The 25,018-nt window shown below is 39.2% G+C and overlaps 1 protein-coding gene across 2 annotated transcripts in view; it reads left to right on the top strand.

Moving 5' to 3' along the window:
• The first annotated feature begins 1,242 nt into the window (after nt 1–1,242).
• Nucleotides 1,243–25,018, top strand: part of LOC107700714 (AT-rich interactive domain-containing protein 1A-like) — an 88,478-nt gene continuing 64,702 nt past the window's right edge. For both annotated transcript variants that reach the window (XM_016502474.1, XM_016502464.1), the window contains exons 1-2: nt 1,243–2,512; nt 23,310–23,522. In XM_016502474.1, coding sequence (XP_016357960.1) covers nt 1,655–2,512; nt 23,310–23,522 — 1,071 coding nt within the window. In that variant the 5' untranslated portion in view covers nt 1,243–1,654. The remainder of the gene's footprint in view (nt 2,513–23,309; nt 23,523–25,018) is intronic.

The raw sequence follows: 25,018 nt of genomic DNA, 5'->3' as shown, positions 1-25,018 counted from the left end.
TCCTCGTTTTGTACTTCTAATTAGTGACCGTTGTTTTGTTTTGATCTCTCCCCTGCGTTTCCGGGTGCGTCACTTCTGAGCGGCGCATGCGCAACGCTGACCTCTTACGTCATTCCCCCGGAGCTGCTTCCGTGCGCTGAAATAAAAATAAAAGAAAGCTAAATAGATACAAAAAAAAAAAAAAAAAAAACTAATAAAACTAAACTAAAAAATTTAACTAATATTCAAGTGAAAACTGACAATATAAAAATAGTTGCTGATTCAAAATATAAATAAAATACTATTATAGTAAATAAAAATAACTGATTCCTCGTTGAGCACCATGACAGCCCAACACAGCAACATGGCTTAAAAACCATGCGTGAGTTTGGGGCGGGGCTTATCTTTTTGCCTGACCAATGGTAGACGGGAGGAGTGTTCATGAAACCTGTTTGAAAACAGTCATTAGTCTGATCATTAATTCTAATTGATGCCACTTTGGCACTGAAATGACACATTTGCCCTTTATAAGTCAAGCTTGTAAGTCACACCGTTTTGTGCTGTGGACATGAATGAGATCTCCAGTCATACGGTTTGAAATGTGCCTGAAGACACATTTTCGCTTGGCATGGGTGAATAAATGCCAGCTTAAGAGGGACCTGAGGCATAGATACAAAAGCATTATCAATACATGGAGGTGGGCCGACACCCAACCACCTAGCAACCACCCAAAAAACCCTAGCAACAACCTAGCAACACACCCTGAACACCATAGCAACCACACTGGCAACTGCATAATGTCCTGGAAACAGCACCCTCCTATTGCAACAGTGAGCTTTGAATAGACTTTGAATATTATTATAGCATTTGAGTATTATTTTCAAATAGTTGTATCTCAGCCAAATATTGTCCTGTTCTAACAAACAATGATACATCAATGGAAAGCTTATTTATTCTGCTTTCAAATGATGTAGAAATCTCGATTTAAAAATTTTTTGTATTTAATTTTTAAATAAAAAGAAAGCAAGTACTGTAAAGAGTGCAAGTGTTAAAGGTCAAGTGTTTTTAGTGTAATAAATAAATAAAAAGAAAACAAGTAGATATAATAGAAATAGAACAGAGAGTGCTAGTGTTAGAGGGTCAAGTATAATATAAATAATATAATATAAAAGTTTCAGAAAATATAATATAATAACACGTATGTCATGCATCATTTCACAATAAAAGCCGAGGCTCACAGGCGTATTTCGTGCTGGAACCCAAACTATGTCGAAGTACCTCGAGGTGACACGCTTCTCTCCCGCTCCGGATCCGCGCTCCGCGACGCGTTTTGCACGTGACCACACGCTTCGGTAAAATGGCTGTGTCTCGCGGAGCCTCGTGCAGGTTTGATCGGTTTCTCTCTCGCGCTCTCGCTCTCGCTCTGTAAGAGGCCCCCCTCCACACACACACACACACACACACACACACTCTGGTGTCGGTTAAATCCATTCCCGGGACCTTTATTTATATTCTCCTGGAAACTTTTTCCACTCGAGCCGCGTTCGGGAGAGAAGACCGACTCCGGTCTGAAAGTGGAAGGAATGCTACGGGACGCGGGCTTTATAACGTCTTCATAAGAGCGCTGTGTTTATATTCAAAGTGACTCGCGGTGAACGAGAGAGAGAGAGAGATCATGGCCGCTCAGGTCGCCACTCTCAACGCTAGCCCGCCCGTCGAACTCAGAAAACCGGAGCGGGAGCCGCAGGACGAGCCGGTGCTCGGAGAGAAGCCGCAGGAGAGCACCGACGCCGGATCCCCGGGACAGAAGGAGCTGCGCGACGGGGCCGATGTGGGTAACGCTGCTGCCGGGGGAGGAGGAGCAGGCGGCGACCCTGACATGAAGAACGGTAACGGGAATCCGTCCAGGGTGAACAATAACAATAGCCAGAATGATCCCGACGGGAATAACCACCCCGGTATGACTCCACAACACCCGGCCGCCTTCTCTCCGCCTCCGTACGGCTACAACCAGCACTACAACCGGCCCGCTTTTCATCAACATGGCGGACAACAAAGCCCTGGCTTGGCAGGGCCGGCGGGGATGGACCCATACCCGCCCAATTCACACGAGCACGGCTACCCGAACCACTTCAACAACTACAGCGCCTTCCCCAACCGGACTCCGTACCACCAGGGCCAGGGCTACGGCGTGAATTCCCCGCGAAACAGCCAGCCGCCTTCAGCCGGGGTGCAGCCGCCGCCGGGAGGAACTAACGTTAACGTGACGGCCGCTTCCCACAGCCAGAGGTACAGCATGGGCACCCCTCAGCCCACGTCCACGCCGACGCTGAACCAGCTCCTGACCTCCCCCAGCTCGGCCCGGGGCTACCAGAGCTTCCCCGCCGCGGAGTTCGCAGGCCAGGAGGCGGCTGTCAAAGGAGCGGGGGACATAGGTCAGTACGGCGGGGGTCATCCAGCCTGGCAACAAAGAAGCCAACACCCCCCTCCCATGAGCCCTGGAAACACCGGACAAACCCTCAACAGGAGCCAGGTAAACTTCGCTTAACTCCGCGCTCGGCTGCTTGAGAGAGATCGAGTCTGCCATTGTTTCTCAGTCTGCTCTAAAATGGCTGCCTGTGTTTTCCCAGCGAACACAGTCCATATAAGCAGCTACTTCTGAGCTGTGTTTCTGTGCGTTGTTGTCTCACTTTGGGCTAGTTGTGTCCTGGGGCGAGAGGGGCACGAGGAATTGGGAAGTAATGCTAGTTTTCGAGGCTGCGTGCGAAGAGCAGTGCGTAAACTGCTTAGACTGGTCTTAAAAGGTCAGCGGTCTGATGTCTTTTCATCTAGACTGGTCAGAAGTCCGTTACAGAAACGTAGCTTGGCCCAATTTTAATCGGAAAAGTGAGACTGGTTAGTTCCTGGCTAACTGCTAACGTTAGTTAGCTCTTAACATGGTTAGGTGAAACTAGCTCTTAACATGGTGGCTATGTTTACACAACTGGCTCCAGCACAGATGCTGTTCATGAGAAGCCCGGCTCTGTCGTTAAGTTTAAGGACGTGTTTTGGGTTCGGTTTAGTGCGAAATGCAATCGCTAGTTGTTTGATCACGGCTAGTTTATTCCCACCCTCGCCCTGGCTCTTCTCCGGTGCTAAAAACACCGAATATGTTAGCATCCGGGGGCTAAACGTGAACACTGTCGCCTCGTAAACCGTTAAGCTCGGCTTGCTTTGAAACGCGTCTCGTTTGGGTGTGTTTTGAGGCGTTTTTCGGCCGTGTGTGTGCTTGTAAACAGGCTGGGAGCTGCGAGTAAGTGCAGCGGGCTGCTTTGCTTTGGGGTTTGAATTATGGAGGTAAAATCCTTCTGTCAAAGGCAGGAGACAGTTGGTCTTAGGTTGACACGCGAGCTCTCTTCTGATTGGCTGCCTCTTCTCCTGCGCCTGGCCATTTATAATTGCATCGAATGCAGCAAAGAGCCCCGCCGACGAGCTGCTCCACTTACACTTTTAAGGGTTTGAATGCATGCAATATGATTGTTAATGATACAATTAAGTCGTTTTTGAGACACTATGTTTGCTAGAAAAACAAAACGTTTGTGACTTGTGCCTAATTTTTTGTAGCATTTCGTAAACGAAGGGCATCCATGCATAAGTCTGGTTTGTTTTTAACAATTCAATTGATTAATAAAATTCAAGGTCTTATTTAAATGCATGCAATAAAGACACACGTGTGTTATTTTTTGTAGCAATGCATCTTTTGTTAATTTAGTAAGCTTAATTGCACATCTTATGAGTCTGTTTAGTTGGAATGCACACATTTTCGTGATGCATTTTTCCTTTTGCATGGTCTGAAATGGTAAGAATTATTTGTGTTGTTTATAAAAAAAGGAGTTATCTTAATGAATTGAGTTACATGATGTGCTGTTCGCTTCTCTTTTATTTTTCCCTCTTCTTATCCAAGTTGTCAGCATCCAGGTTTCCTGATATGTGGGATGCTATATTAATACAGCATATGTGGGATTGCTGTGCTAAACAGATTTTTCTATATGTGACATCCTGATATTTGTGGCATCCAAAGGTCTTAAAGGAATAGTTCCCCCTAAAATAGGAATTACCTGATTTAGTTACACACCAAAATGTATAGGACTTTCTTTATTCAGCTGAAGAGAAATGAAGGTTTTGGGGGAAAACGGTCCAAGATCCCCCAAAATTAAGAATAAACTAAGAATAACAAAAAACACACTTTGATTCAAACTTGTCAACAATAGGTTGGTTCTTTCTGATAATGTCATGTGTAATCTTTCCAATGTTATTGTGAATTAAACCAGACTGGACCAAGGTGAGCATTTGTTATATATATATATATATATATATATATACATTTAATTTATTTATGGGATGCTATATTAATACAGCATATGTGGGATTGCTGTGCTAAACAGATTTTTCTATATGTGACATCCTGATATTTGTGGCATCCAAAGGTCTTAAAGGAATAGTTCCCCCTAAAATAGGAATTACCTGATTTAGTTACACACCAAAATGTATAGGACTTTCTTTATTCAGCTGAAGAGAAATGAAGGTTTTGGGGGAAAACGGTCCAAGATCCCCCAAAATTAAGAATAAACTAAGAATAACAAAAAACACACTTTGATTCAAACTTGTCAACAATAGGTTGGTTCTTTCTGATAATGTCATGTGTAATCTTTCCAATGTTATTGTGAATTAAACCAGACTGGACCAAGGTGAGCATTTGTTATATATATATATACATTTAATTTATTTATTAATTAAAACATTTTTTCCTGAAAATGACTGATTGTTTCTCTTGAGAAGACTCTTATTCGTTTGCTGGGTTCATGTGGATTACTTCCAGTACACTGAAAATTGTCAAAGTAAGCAACGTTCATTTGCTTTATATGGAAAAAAAAAAATCCTGAATTGTTTTTCTCCAAAACCTTAGTTTCTTCTCTGCTGAAGAAACAAAGGCCTATACATCTGAAATGGCCTGGGGTGTGAATCATCAAAATGCATGTGATTTAGAGGACTTTTTCTTGCATGGCCTGAAATGACCAATAATAGCAGTGTATTAATATCAGAGATTAGTATCCGTGAAAAAAAAAAAGCGCTATTATATCATTACTTGGGGATGTTTATGCATGTCATCTGCATCCAGGTTTCTTAGCATTTACATTTCAGGTTGTAGCTCATTAGGTGCATTCGGAGGGAGAATCCCTACTGTATGCATGGTCTCGCAGCACTGATCCCAGTACAGGTGATATTGAAAGTCACATGCTGGTTCAGACTCACTGTGTGTGTGTTTGCAAGCAGTGTAGGCCTTAGCCAAGAGTCACTGCTGTTTCACTACCATCCTGTGATCGTCAGCAGTGTTATTCTGTCTTTCCTGAACGCTCCCTCTTGTTTCTGAATGACAGAATAATGCTTAAAGACGTGATTGCTGTGCTCTCATTGTGGAAATGAAGGGTTTTAATGACCCTCAGAGGCTGAGATTTTCTTACTGTTTGTTATGCAATAACTTTGATGGGAAAACAAGAATATTTCTCTTAAAACAATTAATCCGTTCTTGTCTAGAGTGTTTTAGGTAAGAGTTTTAAAACGTTGCATTTGTTTGTGCTGATTGAGATTTGAATGTTTGTGTAGTTTGCTGAAAACATTAACTTATTTAATGAATGAATGTGCAGGGGATGTTGAAATCTGACCGGCTGTGTGGATCTGGTTATAGCTTTATACAGATGACTGTATTTATCCCTTCAATTCAGAATAGTGCATAGATTTGTGCTTTTGAAGGTCCGGTTGTAAGCAAGAGAAATGTGCGGCGTTAAAGGGCTAGTTCACCCAAAAATGAAAATTGGCTCGTGTTTTACTCCCCATCGAAGTATCCTAGGTGTATATGACTTTCTTCTTTCAGACGAATCCAGTCGGAGTTATATTAAAAATTGTCCTGGCTCTTCCAAGCTCTATCATTGCAGTCAGCGGGTGTTGCAGTTGAACAGTCCACAAGTCGTCAAATAAAGCACGTGCATTCATAATAAAACGTGCTTCACATGGCTCCGGGGTGTGAATAAAGGCCTCCTGTAGCGAATCCATGTGTTTTTGTAAGAAAAATATCCATATTTCAAACGTAATAAACACTTTTCTCTCACTTCTGCTGACTGTCATACACTGAAGCAGTTCCGGCGGATGACGCGTGCATGCAAACTTTGAGCAATTGTGGATTGTTGACCAAGAGTTTAGAAATTGAAATGAGAATATATGGAAATTATGTAAATGAATCAATGGTATTAACATGGCACTTAATGATTAATATTTACATGTTGACATGTATCGCTCCTTTGTTGATTTTGATTGCTTCCGTTGTCCTCATTTGTAAGTCACTTTGGATAAAGCATCTGCTAAATGACTAATATATATATATGTAATGTAAAATTTAACGCCGAGATTCTCCAAAGGATACTGTTGTTTTACAGGTCTGTTTGAATGTTACCGGGTTGCCCTTTAAACTGGTCTCAGACCAGTCTTTGTGACCCAGACTTTGGCATTGACCCGTCCGGTTGCCCTGAGAGCAGCGTGTTTCTGTTTGAGAGGGAGAATCCTATCCCAGCATCCTCGAGTGAAGGGCACGGTCTCAGTAGCCTGCGGGGTAATGAGTGAACTGTTGCTGCCACAGCACACTGTCTGCACTGCTGAGTAATGAATCTCCACATGCTGCCCCACTCTCTGTGTGTGTGTCACAGATACTTAGGGAAACAGAGCCGGAGGGGGGTGTTTTTGTGAATGATCCTTTGCTGCCTGCCGGTGACAGCTGTGCGCTTGTGAATGTGGGTGTGTGTGTGAGCCGGGAGAAGCGCTCTGATCCGCTCATGCTGCATGTGCCACCGGCCATCCGTCCGTCTCTTCAGGAGCGTTTAGGTTGCACAAACTCTGCAAATTGGCCTCTCGTACGCTTGCTGTACCCACGCAAAAGCACTCGTGCAGCCCTCGAACTCTTCTGCACACAGCATCCACTCCTCATATTTCTCTGGCTCGGTCTTGTCATGCCTCTTTCTTCGCTTTTCACTTGCTCAAGCTGTATGCTGCTTTGCATTCGGCTGTGCACCATATATATCTGGTGATTGCAAAGAACATACTTCTGAGGTAAAGCAAGCAATAGTATGTGATTTCAACATGGTCTAGTCGCTGGATTGCCTGAACGACTAGCTGATTAGTCGGTGTTCAGGAAGCTGGTTTTGAGTTCACTTGACCCTGGTTGGACACATGTTGACAGTTTTTATCATGCTGACTGTATTAAAGCTGGTTCTCAGTCCTGGTCCTGGAGGAACCCAACACTCAAATGTTGGATGTCTTCCTTCTCCAAGTCCAAGTCTGGTAGCTCTAGTAAGACTTGCCTCTTTCCTGAAGAGCTGCTCAAATCATTCGTAGGTTTTCTTTTATTTTCTTTACTTTTTTTTTCGTTCTTAAATTGGAAAGTAAAATCCGCAGAGTCTTGTTAACTTTAGTTTGTAACTTAGTTTTGTTGCACCATTGGTTCTTAAGTCAGAACTACATTACCTTACCTTCTATGTAGCAGCCTTCAAAGTTGTTGAAATTCAGTGAATCTCAGTTTATCCTGTGAATGTTAATGGTAAAATTACATTTCCAATTAAATAAGGTTTAGTCTTGAAATCAGTGTTGGGCGATATGCTCAATCGTCATATCGTCCAATCCTATAGCCTGTGAGATTGCTGATACACGATATTATCTTGCTAATTTAATTATTTATTTACTTAATTTCATTGCCGGAAAGTGAATTAACTTCAGCATAAGGCTAAAAGCAGCCTAATGTTTTTAATATGACTGAATTTTTCTTTATCATAACAATTTTATAGAAACATTGCAAGTTACTAATTATAATGCTAACATTTCCTCAGTTAAACAAGCAAAGAACATTTACATGATCAAAGAACATCACTGACTTCAGTCTAGCGCGAGTTTATGCTCTTTAAAAAAACACTTCCGTTATAATCAATGAAACTGTTTACACTGTATGATGAATAAATCTCTTATACTTACGTTGCACATACATCTGATTGGTTATATTGGTTATATATGATTGGTTATAACCAGTGTTAATTTCATTGACGAATAATCTTCGTCATAATTTTCGTCAACTACATTTTTTTTCGCAGACGACGAGACGATAACGAACTAAAACTCTTTTTGAATGACAAAAACGATGACGTAAATCTATTGACATTTTCGTCAACGAATAAAAACGAGACGAAAATGTTAGGGAGGGACAGTTAGTGCGGTCATAATAATAATCTTGCTATTGTCAAAGGCATTAGCCCCAGGCGATATCTCTAAATATCATATCATCTATCGGCACAGCCCTACTTGAAATAACATTAGGCATTTTTATGTTAATAACATTCAGTAATGTGTCTTAAAGGAGGCAACACGTTAATATTGGTTCAAAAAACATAAATTGCGTTCATTTTTTTTTTTTGTTTGTTTTTGCCATGAACACCAAGTTGCACTGTTTAGATCAGCTTCATGTAATTCATTCACATAATGTTCTCTCTTAATGTAAATATGTATAAATGTCAACATGATGCATGTCTGAAGTCTGTCGGATAAAACGGGGAATTTAATAAATCTATTTCATTTCAATTTCGTACTCCATAATTATTTAGTTTGAACATTGTTACATTCAACTAAGTTTTAATATTCTGTAGGCTACTATGCAAATCGAAACCTAACGCCCATTTATGCCACAACTAGGCGTAGATTTAACTCGTGCACGGCTAGTGCAGCCGGCTCCAGATGATCAAAATATTCTGCGTTTAATAAAGGAGGCATCCAAAATGTGGCGTTTTGTGGTACTTCTTCCAGGACTGAAAAGTGCTGGTCTCTCAGCTAAAGCACAGCACACTGTGAGCATACTAATTACAGCACTGCCAGTGAAAATATTACACTCAAAGAAGAATCCAGATAAAACACTTGCTAGTGGGAAGTTGCAGTGCATTTTGCATCAATATTCTGCTGACACATTGACTTATTTATATCTAAATATAAATAAGTGAATCTGTGTTTCAGTTGTACCAGTGGGTGATTTATATTAAATATCTTCAGAAGCATTAACTGTTTTCAAATGCATTTGTTTTGTTCGCCATCTTTTAGTTAGTTTACAGCTGCAAAAACAAAAGCATGTAACAGTGTCTGTCTATTGATGTGCATCAGAAAAAAGACTTGCCACCTTTGCATCTGCCTAAATATGCTTACTGTAATTGATTAATTTTATTGTAATGCTTTTTAAGCACTTAAATTGCTGTATTGTAAAACCTTGAATCTTATTATTGTATAGCACTTCCAGCTGCGTTTCTTATGAAAAGTGCTATACAAATAAAGTTTCTTATTATTGTAATAACTTGATAACTTCTCAAGTGCGACTAAAATGTTTTTAGTCAGTTTTCACAACCAAAACAGTTGTAAGAGTAGCACCAGCTGCAAAATAGAAAAAGCAGAGCATTGATGCATATTTAAAAAATCAATTTTTGGTGTGTTATGATTTGGTTTGTACCAAGTCCAATATATTGTATACTGTCTAGGACTGAGTGCGTGCAAATTCACATGCATCTTGTTTGACTTTATTCATTGGTTCTTCATTGCAATGTCCCTTGTTTCTTTTCTCCTTCACTTCTTCTGGGTTGGAAGTTCTGCGTGTTTGTACAATGAGGAATGGTCTCAGACACCCATCTAAGGACCACCTTGGCGCAATCAGTTGTTAGAAATTCAGTGCTAATCATTTGCTGTAGCGGACGGTTGATGATGAGGTGTTCCCTTTCTCTGTGATTGGGGAAATGTCACATTTAAGCAATTCCACAGGGCTGTTTGGAAATGTGAGGGTAATGTATTTTCTTTTGACATTTACTTTTAAAATGTAGCAGATTAGCATAGTAATTTCCTTCTTCAAACTTATGGTCCTGGAGTCTGCAGGCTTCATTTACATGACACATATATGTGTGTGTGTTGTACGGAGGACGCCATTAACCTTTTACTGCATACTAGAGTCTGACACATAAATCAGAAATCACACTAAACCCCAGTGATATGAAACAACAACTTAAGAATTGGTGGGAAAGGTGGTTTCAGACCCTCATTTGCCTGTCTGCTTTTCAGGTTGTATCAAAATGCATACAAAATACTTACTGCTATAATGTCTAACCATACTCTTGTATCACTCAAGTTGCCGTGAATGCACCTAAATGATCAATTTGAAGACTTTTTGTCTTGCTGTTGGAAAACACACCAGTTTTTGGCTTCTTGTGATTATTTCTGCACTATTGCTCCTCTAAAGGGTTTAAGTCAGAATGTAAAGGTGATCTTAAGGTCTTCAGTGCTCTTATGTTGTTTATGTGGAGTTACAGAGTCTCTCCGTTCATATAAAAACTGGCCTGAGGATTTGCATGCCCACAATCCAACGGTATCTGAGAAGTATGCAAAGGACTGGAGCCGTTAAACAAACCTATTGCTAATGTTGCCATACGTTTTGGCAGCGTAACGTGAATGAAATGCTAGTGTGTAGTCTGAAATATTTTTTGATGTGCTTTATTTCAGTGCCATATTTGTTTTTCAGGCCAGAGTTGTTTATGTGAATGCTGCCTTGTTCAGTTTTATTTTATGAAGAATCTCTGACACTAAATGGCCTGGGCCAGTGCTGCCACCTTGTGGAACAACTGATTAGTGCAAAACAAACTTGGTGCGCATGTGCTACCTGTGCGCACAACGTATGCGTGGTTACAAAAGTTGGATGCTGCACGTACTATTCTGGTGATGAAATTTGCGTCATGCGCACTGTACGCCTCGCATATGCGCAAAAACCAAAGTATACTTTGGGATTTAGACTTCTGAAGTCCTATGATTGAATGATATGTATTTTTGATGACTGATGCCCTGTATCTTTGGCCGATATCTTAGCACTGTCAAAATAAAAGTCCAGTGCAACATCAAAATAAATGTTCTGACATATCAGCTGAAAAAAAAAAAAAAACATTACTGGCCATGCAGCTGAATAAAAAATCCTCATCGGCAATATATCAATCTATATTCAATATATAGGCCTTGGCAATATATCAGTCAGCCACTACCTGTAACAGCATTGCTTTGTTCGCTTTCTAACGTCTCTTCCTGTAATAGTTTGCTGAGGGCATCGCTAACTCGCAGCTGTCACCACAAAGCAGTGAAGCTAACCACCTTCTCCTGATGTTTCAAAAGCACTGGCTGAACAGGTCCAAATCTACACGCTAACTAGAAATATGCCATCTCTGCTGTCAGTGTAGTAAAGGAATGCTTACTCGGACAGCTTGTGATTGACGTGGCCTGAGTGCAGCTGGAAACATATGCCACTTTATCACACGGTGACTCCATATTCTCCCACATTGGTCCTGTAGTATGCTAGAAGTCTGTCAGCTGGGAGAGATTTTACTGTAGCATGCTAGATGTTTTTGCACAGAGCGCAGGACTGCTTTACTCTACTTTATTTACACAAGAGTGAGATAAGAAACATGGGATAATGTGAGAGTGGGATGTGTCTCAAACAAATGAGGTTGGACGTGGGGAGAGTACAATGGATTTACCGCTGATTACAGAACCGGCTTTACTGATAAGATGCGCGTTAAATATCGCATGCGATTAATCGTGCAGCCCTAATGTGAAGCAAAGTTCGTTTGTTTACAGCTGCCTAGATACTTGTATCTATATTTTACATAAAATAACAGATTTTAATTGATGTGTAGTCACAGGTGTGTATCAACCCTATTTTTAACATAAGATTGGATGTAACTATGTACGAGTCTTCTGGTGCCATTCACTTCCAGTTATTTTGTACAAAAGCAGTTCATTATGCTGATTTATATTGCAACCTGGTATTTATAAAATTTTAGTTTATTATCATAATCATAAACATGCTGGTTTGTTGCACAAATAAGTTTACTGCTAGGGCTGGGTATCGTTCAAAAATTTTCTATACCGATACCTTGACTTCGATACCGGTTCCTGAACGATACTTTTTTCGATACCAATTTTATTAAATCAATTTTAACACGATTACATTATCTAAAAAAAAAAACTTTGGTCTTATTTTTCAGCTTGTTGATGTTTATACAGACTCAAAAGTGACGTTCGCACCGCGGGAACTTTTCATAGTACCAGAACTAATTGTGGAACTACCCACTTTTTGGCGTTTTCGCACCGCCGGTACTGGTTGCGATTTTAGTACCGGACTGCCTTTTTCGAGAACCAAATTAGCTCCTACTCCGGAGCAGGGTCTAACCAGCACAACTGGTACTAAAGCAACATTACATGGCCAAAACACACATTAGACGGCAATTGGAAGTTATTACAAACACTCTGGTGGTTTAAAGTGAGTTTTGAGTAAAAGCGGAATATAAATCTTATTTATTGTCTTATGTAGCATGATGCTACAGTTTGCATGAATGGTCACATAAACACGCGCTTTCGGTCGTGTAGTATGAACGGACATCTGCATATGATCGGAACTCCACGCAGCTCCCGCGTTACTCTCCATTGGAAATGAATGACCGGTCTGTCGCTTGTCGTTTGTCGGAGATAGTGGAAAGCCGGCTTGAAACGCAGTGGAATCGTTTTCATTTTAAAACATAAACGCGCCAGTGTAAAAGTAGCCTTACATCTATGGGGCTGGGACGAATTCACACTACAGCCTCACGTGTGCGCCACATCTCTGAGTGTAACCGGTGTAAACTAGTAGGTAGTGCTGGGCGGTATGACCAAAAATGTATATGACGAAAAATTTATATCACGGTATTTTTCAAAATTATACCAGTTTCACGGCACATGACGGTATTTTTTTTTTCATGCATGACCGGGTGTTACCTATATTTTCTACTGATTGAGAGAGGAAATACTGCAGTATATTGACTTAGCATGCCCTATTTTACTGTCATGATGAGTGAATATTGTCAAAAAATACCGCACTAAATAGTGACTAAACACGACCTCTTTTAATAGACGTTAACCAGGAGTCACTCTCATTTATAATCGCGGCATCGTCTGATAAAATCAACATGCATCTACACTAGACTTGTGCCGGTATTCGGTAATGCGTTATATCACTGTAATGAATATGCACGATATTGTTATCGTGGGCTCTTCTAAATACCGTGAATAATTATATATTACAAGTTATTCAGAATTTTTAATGCATTTTAAGAATACTTTTCCCATCAACTGGTCAAAATGCACAACACCGCTGTATGCTGCGTGAAAGACGCGTGCGCACTCTGACGTAAACAAGCGCGGCCGAGAAGCACATGGCGGAAGACTCTCTAGACTCTCTGAATGAAAGCGCACTTTCACTCTCTGACAGCAGATGGTGCTAAACTGCAGAAATAATAATAATCATAATAATAATAATAATAATAATAATAACTAATTTAAATGCAGCCGTTACCCCGGAAACCCTGTAAACAAAGCAGCTGCACTACTTTCTGTTTCTGAATCGTGTTTAAATGATTTAAACAGCCATTCAGATTTGTGTATTTGCTATGATGTTCATCACAGCGCCAAATACTTAAATATTTAGACTTAATAGGCTATTTATTAACTTTTTTACATTTTAATCTGGACTAGCCCCTTTATTAAGATTAACCCCTTAGGTATCGAAATTTGGTACCGAACGACGAGACGTTTTTCGATACTCGATGGTATCGAGGCAATTCGGTCGGTTGTTTAAAGTATCGAACTCGATACCCAGCTCTATTTACTGCACTTTATTCTTCTAGTTATTTACCTATAGTGGATGGATAATGAGTCAAAGTCTCACTAATTGACAGAAAATTGCTTTTCCACATTGCAGAAAAAGGTGGATTTTAGCAGTTTGACTCAATTTAGAGTTTGAGCTATTCTTTAAAAAAAAATTAGTTTTATTGTTTTGTTTTTAACTCATGTTTTTGCACACATGCAAAACATTTCCCCCCCAGAATTAGTTTAATGAAATCAAGTAACTTTTTAATTTTTAAAGTGTTTAGTTGAATTTTGCAAAAAGGTATTAAGACCCATTCACACCAAGCATGATAACTGTAATGAAAACTGTATTATTAGTTTAATTTTTTAAAATAATTTTTGTAATTCTACCGCTCTCAGGCAGTGTTGGGGAAAGTTACTTTTAAAAGTAATGCATTACAAATATTGCATTAATTACATTGCTCATGGAAAGTAATGCATAACATTGCTTTTAGGTTACACTTGCTTATCTGACCTGGGCTTGCTTACTTGTTTTTAATATAAAATATTTATATTTTTGGCAAAAGTAAAAGCCCATTCACACCAAACGTGAAAAAGTGAGTAAGATTCAGGTTGAAGGAAATATAAATTTAAAGTCATACTTTATTAGTATGGTTTAATTAGATCATCAAAGGTCAGCAGCAAAGACATTGGTTAATAAAATGGGATTAAATACATAAAGGATATTTGTGTTATTTAACATATTTAATGATTGCAGGATTGTGTCATTCTGAGTTTACATTTGTCTGTTTTAAGGAATACTGAATCTGTTTTTGTGCGAGTGAGAGGAGTAAATGCATGTTCAAATTTAGTCTAGATCTACAGTATCATCATGTTCACACTGCGCACACAGCACCTTATTCCTGATTTCTCTCAACATGGGGACAGGAGAGCTGTCAGTCAATACATGGGAAAACAAAGTAACTGCCATAACTTATTTGCAAAAGTAACTCAGATATTTTCTTGTAAATTAAAAAGTGATGTTACTTTATTAGTTACTTGAAAAAGGTAATCTGATTACATAACTCACGTTACCTGAAAACCGTTACCCCCAACACTGTTATCAGACCTTTTTTTTCCCCAGCTGATGAACAAAAAATCATTGAATCCACATGGCTTTAAAACATGTTTAATGCATTTAAAGTGGCAGACAACACAACTGCATTACCAGCTTATAATGCAGAACAGAATGTTACTGTCTGTTAGTGTGGACGCTAACATTGCTATAGATATTGTCATGAGCAGACCTTTTTATTGTTTAAAGCAAATGTCGTGGAGACGCTGTGTTTCCAAATATGGTAAGGGGCGTAACATTTCCATCACACGCTTGAGGTATTCGGCCAATCACAACGCACTGGATAGCTGGCCAATCAGAGCACACTGTTCTATGTTGGCCGGCCGCGAACAACTTGACCCCCGCCCACAAACATGTCATTCTACTGACGACTGCTTTTCTAATCTCGGGGAGTTCAACGCGGGATTCACAAAACGCTTGCCGTTGAAAGATGGATCAGTATCCTGTTTATTTGGACCAGCTGCTCCACTGAATCACAACCTGTAAGTATGATAAATAATAAATGTTTATATTTTCTATAGAGCGTTCAAAATACAGAACTATTGAAATAGGCGTATTGTTTCCGACAAGCGCTGTACGCCGTAGACCAATCACAACAGACTAGGCCATCTGACCAATCAGAGCAGAGCAGGCTCACAGAAAGGAGGGGTTTAGAGAGACTGAATCTTTGAACTGCTTCGAACGAATCGTTTGAGAATCGCTGGAAAATGAGGTGATATTAAGTGCATATTTTGAGAACACGAAAGCGTTTTTTGACCTTGCGTGCATGTAATCCTATTGTAGGAGACTCCCAAAACAATATTAGGAACCGTAAAAATGGCATAATAGGGGCACTTTAAACTGTGTAAACACATTGTATTACACCAAATACACAAAATAATGTTATTTTTAGCATCGTCATATATATGACCCCTTTAATATAAAATATATTTAATGCAAACATGGTGGAAAGAACTATATTACATTAGGATATAATGCTTTGTACATCGCTGGATGTGAAGATCAGTGTGTGACACACATTTTTCCTTTGCTCCGGTTCTGTGGAGTTCATCAGGACAGTTGGAGAAGCGTCAGGGCTGTTGAGTTTGTCTGTGAATTTGTCTGATGTAGTACCATTACGTGAGTCGAGTGCATGGAAAAGCTTGTTGACTGCAAAAGTCACTAATAATTCCTCTTTGCTGTGTCGCCACTGGTGGTCGTTTTCTCAATTTATAGCTTTGGTATTTCTCAAGCCGGTGAGGTGTAATTGAGAATTGAGGGAGTACGGCTTTCTCCTTCAGCGAGTCCCTTTACTCAACAAATGAAGAGAGTTCGCCGTTTAAGTTGCTGTTGAGAAGATGAGACTTGTCTAAGCGTGGACCGAATCTTGGAGTCGCGCTCCCATTGCAGAGAAAATCAGGGGATGGATGATTTGAAAGCATTGCCTCCGACTCGTCTTTTGTAACGCTTGACCTCAGACAGTAAACGTTACAAATTGAACCACTGTCGACACACGAAAGGTTTTGAGAATAATTAAAAAAAAAAAATTAGTATTTGAATTAGGGCTAGGCGATAAACCGTATCATACTGTAATCGCAATACAATTTGTCAGTAACTGGTAAACTTTGGACATTTTTAGTGTATGTGGCTGAATCAAATAGCTGATCATACATCAGAAAGAAACACTAATAAGGTGGTTTTGTCTGATACACAAACTCAAACATACGTTACGCTTGCTGTGTTTTCAGCATCTGTGTTTCAGTATACGAGGACATGGAACACATGAAAAAAACAACAACAAATCAACGTCTCACAAAATGTGCACAAAAGTATGAATAAGACCTTAAAGGGTTAGTTCACCCAAAAATGAAAATTGGCTTGTGTTTTACTTACCCTCGAAGTATCCTAGGTGTATATGACTTTCTTCTTTCAGACGAATCCAGTCGGAGTTATATTAAAAATTGTCTTTGATCCTTCAAGCTGTTTAATGGCACTCAGCGGGTGTTGCAGTTGAACAGTCCACAAGTCGTCAAATAAAGTGCGCGCATTCATAATAAAACGTGCTTCACACGGCTCCGGGGGGTGAATAAAGGCCCCTTGTAGCGAAACCATGAGTTTTTGTAAGAAAAATATCCATATTTCAAACATCATAAACACTTTTCTCTCACTTCCGTTATCTATCATACACTGATCCGTTCCGGCGGAAGGTGTATGACGTATGCGCCATGCGCACGCCTCTGAGATATGCTAGTCTCGCGAGTTTGTTTAATAGGAGCAAAGGAAGCAAAGTTTCCTTACTTTAGCAAAGCAAAAGTCTCCTCTTGGCTTATATCGAAATCCTCCGACATTTGTCTTTGCAAATCTTCGGTTTGTACTTCTAATTCGTGACCGGCGTTTTGTTTTGTTCTCTCTCAGCGTTCGTCACTAATCACGCAATGCCGCGTGTCTTACGTCATCCGCCGGAACGGCTTCAGTGTATGACAGTCAGCGGAAGTGAGAGAAAAGTGTTTATTACATTTGAAATATGGATATTTTTCTTACAAAAACTCATGGATTCGCTACAAGGGGCCTTTATTCATCCCCCAGAGCCGTCTGCGAAACGTTTTATTATGAATGCGCGCGCTTTATTTGACGACTTGTGCACTGTTCAACTGCAACACCCGCTGAGTGGCATTAAACAGCTTGAAGGATCAAAGACAATTTTTAATATAACTCTGACTGGATTCGTCTGAAAGAAGAAAGTCATATACACCTAGGATGCTTCGAGGGTAAATAAAACACAAGCTAATTTTAATTTTTGGGTGAACTAACCCTTTAAATTAAAAGGTAGCTACTCTGTGGAGTTTGTGAACAAACAGGTTATTTATTCTGAAAGTCTAACAAATATATGGTAAGCATTTCCTTCCCTGTTAAAGGTAAATGAATATTGGGATGAATATCGATATTGAATGATATGGAAAAACAAAACAAAAAAGTGAAAACACAAATCACATCGTAGTGGTTCTAAAAGTGTTTACTTTTATTTTACACAGAAAATTTGAACAAAAACAATATCTCCCAGACATTTAATTTAAAAAGGAGCATCATACATACTAGGGCTGCACGATAAATTGCATGCGATTATTTAACGCGCATCTTATCAGTAAAGCCGGTTCTGTAATCAGCGGTAAATCTCCATCACGTGCGTGCTTTCACATTGAGCAGCATTAACTACACAGAGCCGTTGTTCACGGACGAGCTGCGCAAAAAATCGTGCGAATATGAACGTGGTTTTGTGCAGCTCGTCAGTGAACAACGGCTCTGTGTAGTTAATGCTTACAGAACCGGCTTTACTGATAAGATGCACGTTAAATATCGCATGCGATTTATCGTGCAGCCCTAATACATACCTTGATCATAATTTTAGTGCCATGGGAAAAAAAATGCTATTGATGGACAAAATATTTTATTTAACTGTTAAAGTTCAGTGTATTTGTGAAATTCACTCAATAAAGAGTGCAGCGCTCTCAGCTTCAGCACGTTCTGGAGGAGCAGACATCTTTCCGCTTGTTACGATCGTAATAATTGTCCTGATTTCTGCGTGTCTGTACATGTTCAGCGCTGGCGCTCCTGGATAAACTACACAGGAGTGCTGTGAATTGTATTAGTGTGTGTTGGTGTTTTGGCACAACAGTAGTCCTGTGCTGTAGGCCTGGAGCGTTTGTCCGTGTGGAGGATTAAATTAGCAGCAGTTGTTTATCGTCCGTACCCAGTCCATCTGTCTGGCTCAGTAGAGCCGGCGCTATCTGTGCTATCATACTTCAGTCCAACGGCCCGACCTCTCTCTCTCTCTCTTTTTTTTTGCCCTCCCTTTTTGGAGAGGGAGTGAGAGAGGAAGGAAATCAGCCATGGACGAGCGATTGATTGGTTGAGGAGGAGGAGGGGTTGAGAGAGTGGTGCCAAGTAGCATGAGTTTCTCTGAGCCTTAACATTACTTCAGCGGAGAAAGTCTGTTAGGCCAGTGATTCACAGACACTAGTGATATTTGAGTCAAGGAATTTTAAAATCTACGTGGAGTAAACTATGCAACTATTACATTCAAAAGTTCGGGTTTTTAAAGAAATGAATACTTTTATTCAGCAGGGATGGATAAATTGATAAAAAGTGACAGTAAAGGCATTGGCAATGTTACAGAAAAAATCTATTTTAAATTCAATTTGAATTATAAATTCAAATTTCAAATAAATTTGAACTTTCTATTAAAATAAAGAATCCTGAGGGGGAAAAATACCTTTCTTAGGTTTACAAAAAATAATGAAGCACACAACTTTTGTTCGGCACTGATGATAATAGAAAATGTTTTCTTAACAGTAAATCAGCATATTAGACTGATTTCTGAAGATCATGTGACACTGAAGATTGGAGTCATGATGCTGAAAATTCAGCTGCGCATCACAGAAATAAATTACATTTATAATATATTACAATTTTTTAAATTGTGATTTCACATTATTACTGTTTTAAGTTAACTGCATTTTAAATAAAATAAATGCAGTGTAGGTGAGCATAAGAGTTTTTCCACAAAACATAAAAAAAATAAATCCCAACCCCATGTGCTTTCTGTTCCCAAAGAAAGTGTTATTGTTTAATCAAACTGTAATAACCTCCAATAGGAAATATGTAAACCCGGGAAAGAAAACAGCACTCAAGCCATTTTTGTTTTTTGTGGAGATTATTAAATCTACACCATGGGTTATTGCTGTAAATTAAAGTAATTCTTGAATTACAATATTTAGTTTTTTGTAAGTCTTCATTATTTAACAATTATTTTTACACTTTTGTAAGAATATATTTCACACTTGTCTTTTTCTTAGAGTAACTTTGAGCTTTTCTTGAAAGATGCAAGTAAAATGTTCTTCTTAGCATAATTTTTTCCTGATCCAGTCAATTGCTAATAATAAGTAATTCCCACCCTGCATTTATTTCTCCCTAAATATCCCATTTCAAATAGCCACTGTTTCAAATTGATTTCGGTTTCTGCAAGGTCTTGTTTTCAAGAAAACCCGGCGGTGTTTCAAGAGAAAATCCCACGACTGGCTCATTGTTATTGTTGCTGTTAACTAGTATCATTCATTAAAAAAGTGAAAGGGAAAGCTCTGGCTCTCAGCGACTAAGACTGCGGCGGGAAATCCTTGAATTCCCCTCAGGGATCAATAAAGTACGTCTGTCTATTTAAAAATGAGAGACGGCGAGATATGCTGCTGCTTATCTTTGACCTTGCCCGAGGATGAATTAAAAGCACTTCATTTCTGAACAACTGTCATTCTCTCTCGCGCCGTCCCGTCCCGTCCCGTCCCACCCTCATTCCCATACTTCAGGAGCCCGGGGTTGATTCATCTACATAATACTGTGTGAAGGCAACCTCAGCGTTTTTCAGACTGGATGCGGGAACGTGCCGACACCTGCATGTTTACCACAGTCTTGAGCAAAAAGAGGAATTAGACTTCTATTGGCCTGCCGTCTTGATTTGTGGGCCGTTCCCTCAAAGCGACGCACAAAAATGAATTTGTTGTTGAAGTAATAGTTTTCACTGGACATGTTCTTAAGATATGCTGCTGCTTATCTTTGACCTTGCCCGAGGATGAATTAAAAGCACTTCATTTCTGAACAACTGTCATTCTCTCTCGCGCCGTCCCGTCCCGTCCCGTCCCACCCTCATTCCCATACTTCAGGAGCCCGGGGTTGATTCATCTACATAATACTGTGTGAAGGCAACCTCAGCGTTTTTCAGACTGGATGCGGGAACGTGCCGACACCTGCATGTTTACCACAGTCTTGAGCAAAAAGAGGAATTAGACTTCTATTGGCCTGCCGTCTTGATTTGTGGGCCGTTCCCTCAAAGCGACGCACAAAAATGTAAAAGTAATAGTTTTCACTGGACATGTTCTTAATGCAGGGGCATTAAATCTTACTTATTCTAACCATGTAAAATCCCAAGACTATAAAAGAGATGGCAACTTGAGGTCAGAGGTTTGCTCAGATCTTTGTTCAAGCATAATTCATCATCTTCATCCACTTCCATTACCCTTTTGGTCAAAGGCCTCACTGATTTCAGCCATAACCTCATGCTTCATCATAGCATGTAGACGAGATAAAGCAGCCACCATTCTTATGCATGTAAACACTGCTATAATTAGGGCCATGTAAAATCAGTTTTATTTTTTCCCCAAATTAAATTTTTTTTACATTTTCTAGATTCAATTAAAAAAATTTAATTTTATTTATTGAAAAGCTTGTCTAACTAAATCATGAAACGTATATTAGTTGTCAGCAGTTTATTAAAAGTTGAACAAAAACCTTATAAAATGTCCTGCCCTTTTTTTTTTTTTACCAAATTCTTTCTTTAATTTAAATTTTACTGGATTCCGATTTAATGGTTTACATGAATAGCAATGATCAAAATGGTTGATTATTCTGTGTTATGTAATTCAATGTTTCTTGTAATCAAATCATGTCATAAAGTGCTGCACAACAGAGGTTTACTAATAAAATTAAAACATGGAGAAAACAATTGTGATTATTCCTTAAAAGTAAAGGTTTAATACTTATTTTAGTAGCAGCAGCAGTAGTAGTAGCAAGATGTACATTATACTGAACAATAGTTATATTTATCACAATTTCTTCAAGTTAAACCGAACTGTTGTTTTGATGGGTTGCCGTGAAGAGATTTGTTTGTGTATGTGATATGACTGCAGTTTTCCTCAAATTTCATATTTAAATAGTCTGGTTTAATATTCACAGAATATTTGTACTGACCTACTTCATTCAAAATTTGGCAAGTTCCGTGACATTCCGCGTTTTACAGTAAATTCCATTCCGTGATTCCAACCACGCTTCGCAGAAATCATAGGACCCTGTGTATTGTCAAAAATGAACACTTAACATTTTGTCTATGCTGGACTTGTGAGTTACAAAACTGTATTTTGTACCATTTTGCACCGTTTGTCCATTAATCAACTGAGCTGTCCACACTAGACGCATTGGTTGGAGCCCACAATGCTTATTCATCTGAAACACATTTAAATATGTTGTGTTTCTTCCTTGTATTGAAAGAAAGGGTCCAGATTGACCTCAGATGTCAAGAGAGCCTTACTACAGCTGCTGGAGGAGCAGCGCTGGCTGAGGATGTGTTTTGGTGGCAGATGGGACCTGTTACCATTTCAGGAGTCCTGTCCTGTGTCTCTGTGCCTTCACCGATCCTACTGATCTTTGAGAAGTGGGAAAGTGTGTGTGTTTGTGATTCTCAGGGATGCAGGAGTCAAGTGGGTGCATTCAAACAGTTTAGTAAGTTTCAAAGTTACGCCGAGGGGTCGGCGGCATGACCAAAATATTATATCACAGTATGAGCAATTTATGTCATGGTAACTGTTTGTCACACAATATAATTGCATTTTATATTATAATCTTATATAGTTTTTGCTGGAAAATCTAAAAATGTATTGCTTTTGGTTATTCAAAATACTTCAATACCACAAAATGCTTTACACAATTTTTTTTTATTAGTATTTTTGGCGAGACAGTTCGCCAAAAAAGAAAATTCTTTCTTCTGTTGAACATACAAAAAGAAAAAGAGAAAAGCCCTGATTGGGTGATTTAAACTCTTATTAATTCTGGATAATCAAGAGAAACAGAAATCGTGATTAATTCAATTAATTGCACAGCTCTGCTCAGTTGCAGTGTTGACCGTTTTGCTGGTTTATAATGTGAGCGATGTAGCTTTATTCTTTCTGTTTCTCATGTTACATTACTATTTGTTTCAAGACTCGTAAAACAACTTCAGAATCAGAACGCTTTTCAAATAGAAAAAAGCATCGCCAGATTTAAGTTAATGGTCTCAGTTCCTGTCCCGGTTGTCTTTGCGTAATTCCCACGCACCGTCTCCCAGTCCCGTCGTCCCAAAGACTTTATTCCGATCTCTCTGTAGTTCTCCGTCTTTCTCCTCTGATGTTCGGGTCACACTCCAGTCTCCACACACATTTGTTTCCCTTTGTCTGTTTTCAAAGGGAAGTTGACTGTTCATCCAGTCTCCAGCCCCTGGCAGATTGAAACGCTGCTTACATTCTCCCATTCATTCACTGCCAATTTCCCCTCCCTTCACTGGCACTGTGTTTGAAGCATACAGACCTATTTTTGATTTGGGGTGGTGTGCCTTTGCTATGCTCCGGCTAATACTCTGTCATGGCGTTGTGATTTTCAATCTTAACAGCGGAAACAAGCCTCTCTTGATATTGATCACCATTGACTTCATCTTAACCAGAGATGCCTAAGTGAATGCTTTCAGAACATTAATGGCCCAGATGCCTGGCGTTCAGTCCTCTCAATGCTGTAGGGAACTGAAACGTACCACAGTAATTTCTCCTCCTGTATGGCACTAGCTGATTTTAACTGTGCCTCTGAATTATTAGCCCTTACCCTCGTTCTCCGTCTCTTTCAGCCTCCAGGCCCCATGGACCAGGTGGGGAAAATTCGAGGGCAGCACTATGGTGGCGGAAACCCCTACTCTCAGCAGCAGGGGCCTCCTCCTGGCTCCCAACAGGGTCCTCCTTACCCAGGACAGGGTTACGGGCACTCGGGACCCCAGAGGTATCCTATGGGCATGCAGGGCCGCACTCCCGGAAGCATGAGCGGAATGCAGTACGGACAACAGGTCAGATGTTCATGTTGTGGGGATTTTGGGTTGTTTTCTTTTGTTTGGATGGCCGATGCTGAGAGCACTTTAGAGAGCAGGGTGGCTAATGGCCAATGCAGTCGATATACACCACCATTCAAAAGTTTGGGATCTGCTGCATTTATTGGATTAAAAATACACAAAACACAGTAATATGGTGAAATATTATTAAAATGAATAAAATAATGGTTTTCTATTTTAATATGCTTTAAAATATAGTTTATTCCTGTGATGCAAAGCTGAATTTATCAGCCATTACTCCAGTCTTCAGTGTGACATGATCCTTCATTATCAGTATGCTTATTTTATTATTAATGTGGAAACCGTTGTAATGCATAATATTGTGGTCTTTTTTTTTTTTTTCAGGATTTGTGGAATAAAAAGTACAGCATTTATTCAAAATAGAAATCCTTTGTAACAATACAAGTATATATTTATATTTTATTTTAAATTGTAATAATATTTCACAATATAACTGTTTCTTCAGTGTTTTTATCAAATAAATGCAGCCTTTATGAGAAGAAGAAACCACTTTAAAAATGTTAAAAATCTTACTGGTCCCAAACTTTTGAACGGCAGTGTATATGTTATCACAATATTTAATTTAAAGATAGTAAAAGCACATGCATAACAATTGCTGAAATTAAATCTATATATTTTTTTATTCACCTTTGCTCAATGGGTTGTTAAAGAGACGCTTTCCATCACTCTTCTGCAGCACTTGTTTCTGGTGCATTAAAACATCACAGATGCCTTATCAACTGTTGGCACAATACTTATTAATAGGGGTGTGACGAGACACTTATCCCACGAGACGAAGCGAGGCGAGATTTTTAGACTTTTTTTAAAGAAATCCGCAATAATAAAATAGTCTTTTATTCTCATTAATTAAATTCTGTGTTTTAGCATGTCTAATTATTTGAATGCATAAAACAACTTAATTTATTCATTTTTTTCTTAAAGTAGCCTTATAAATTTTTTTTCCCCTCAGAAATTCTGTATTGTATATTTACATTTTTTCTGGTTATCAAATGAAGGCATACAACATTAATTTAATTTATCATTTATCTTTTAATTATTGAAAATTAAGCAAACAATTTTTTTGGCAAACAAAGGGGATTTACTGTTAAAATTAAAACATGGAAGAAATGTTTTGTGTGATTATTCCTTAAAAAAATAATGTTTGTTTCATTGCAGTAGTAGTAGTAGTAGGCTATGTACATTCTACTGAAAAATAGTTATAGGCACAATGTCTTCAAATCAAATCGGACTTTTATTTTGACGGGTTGCCGTGAATACCTTTACAGTTCTGTGTATGAGATATGACGCTAGTTTTACTCAAATCAAACGCTAAAATGCTCATGAAGTGACTCTCAGAGCAGTTCTGGAGATGTTGTTCATGTGTTTACGTCCTCATTTAGTGAGACGGAGACGCTGAAATCACAGCGCGCTTCAGTATGTGTGTAGTAACTGAA

Source organism: Sinocyclocheilus anshuiensis, unplaced genomic scaffold, assembly GCF_001515605.1.
Source record: "Sinocyclocheilus anshuiensis isolate Anshui unplaced genomic scaffold, SAMN03320099.WGS_v1.1 scaffold1383, whole genome shotgun sequence".
NCBI classification, from domain to species: Eukaryota; Metazoa; Chordata; class Actinopteri; order Cypriniformes; family Cyprinidae; genus Sinocyclocheilus; species Sinocyclocheilus anshuiensis.
This window is presented reverse-complemented; position numbering and strand designations above follow the sequence as displayed.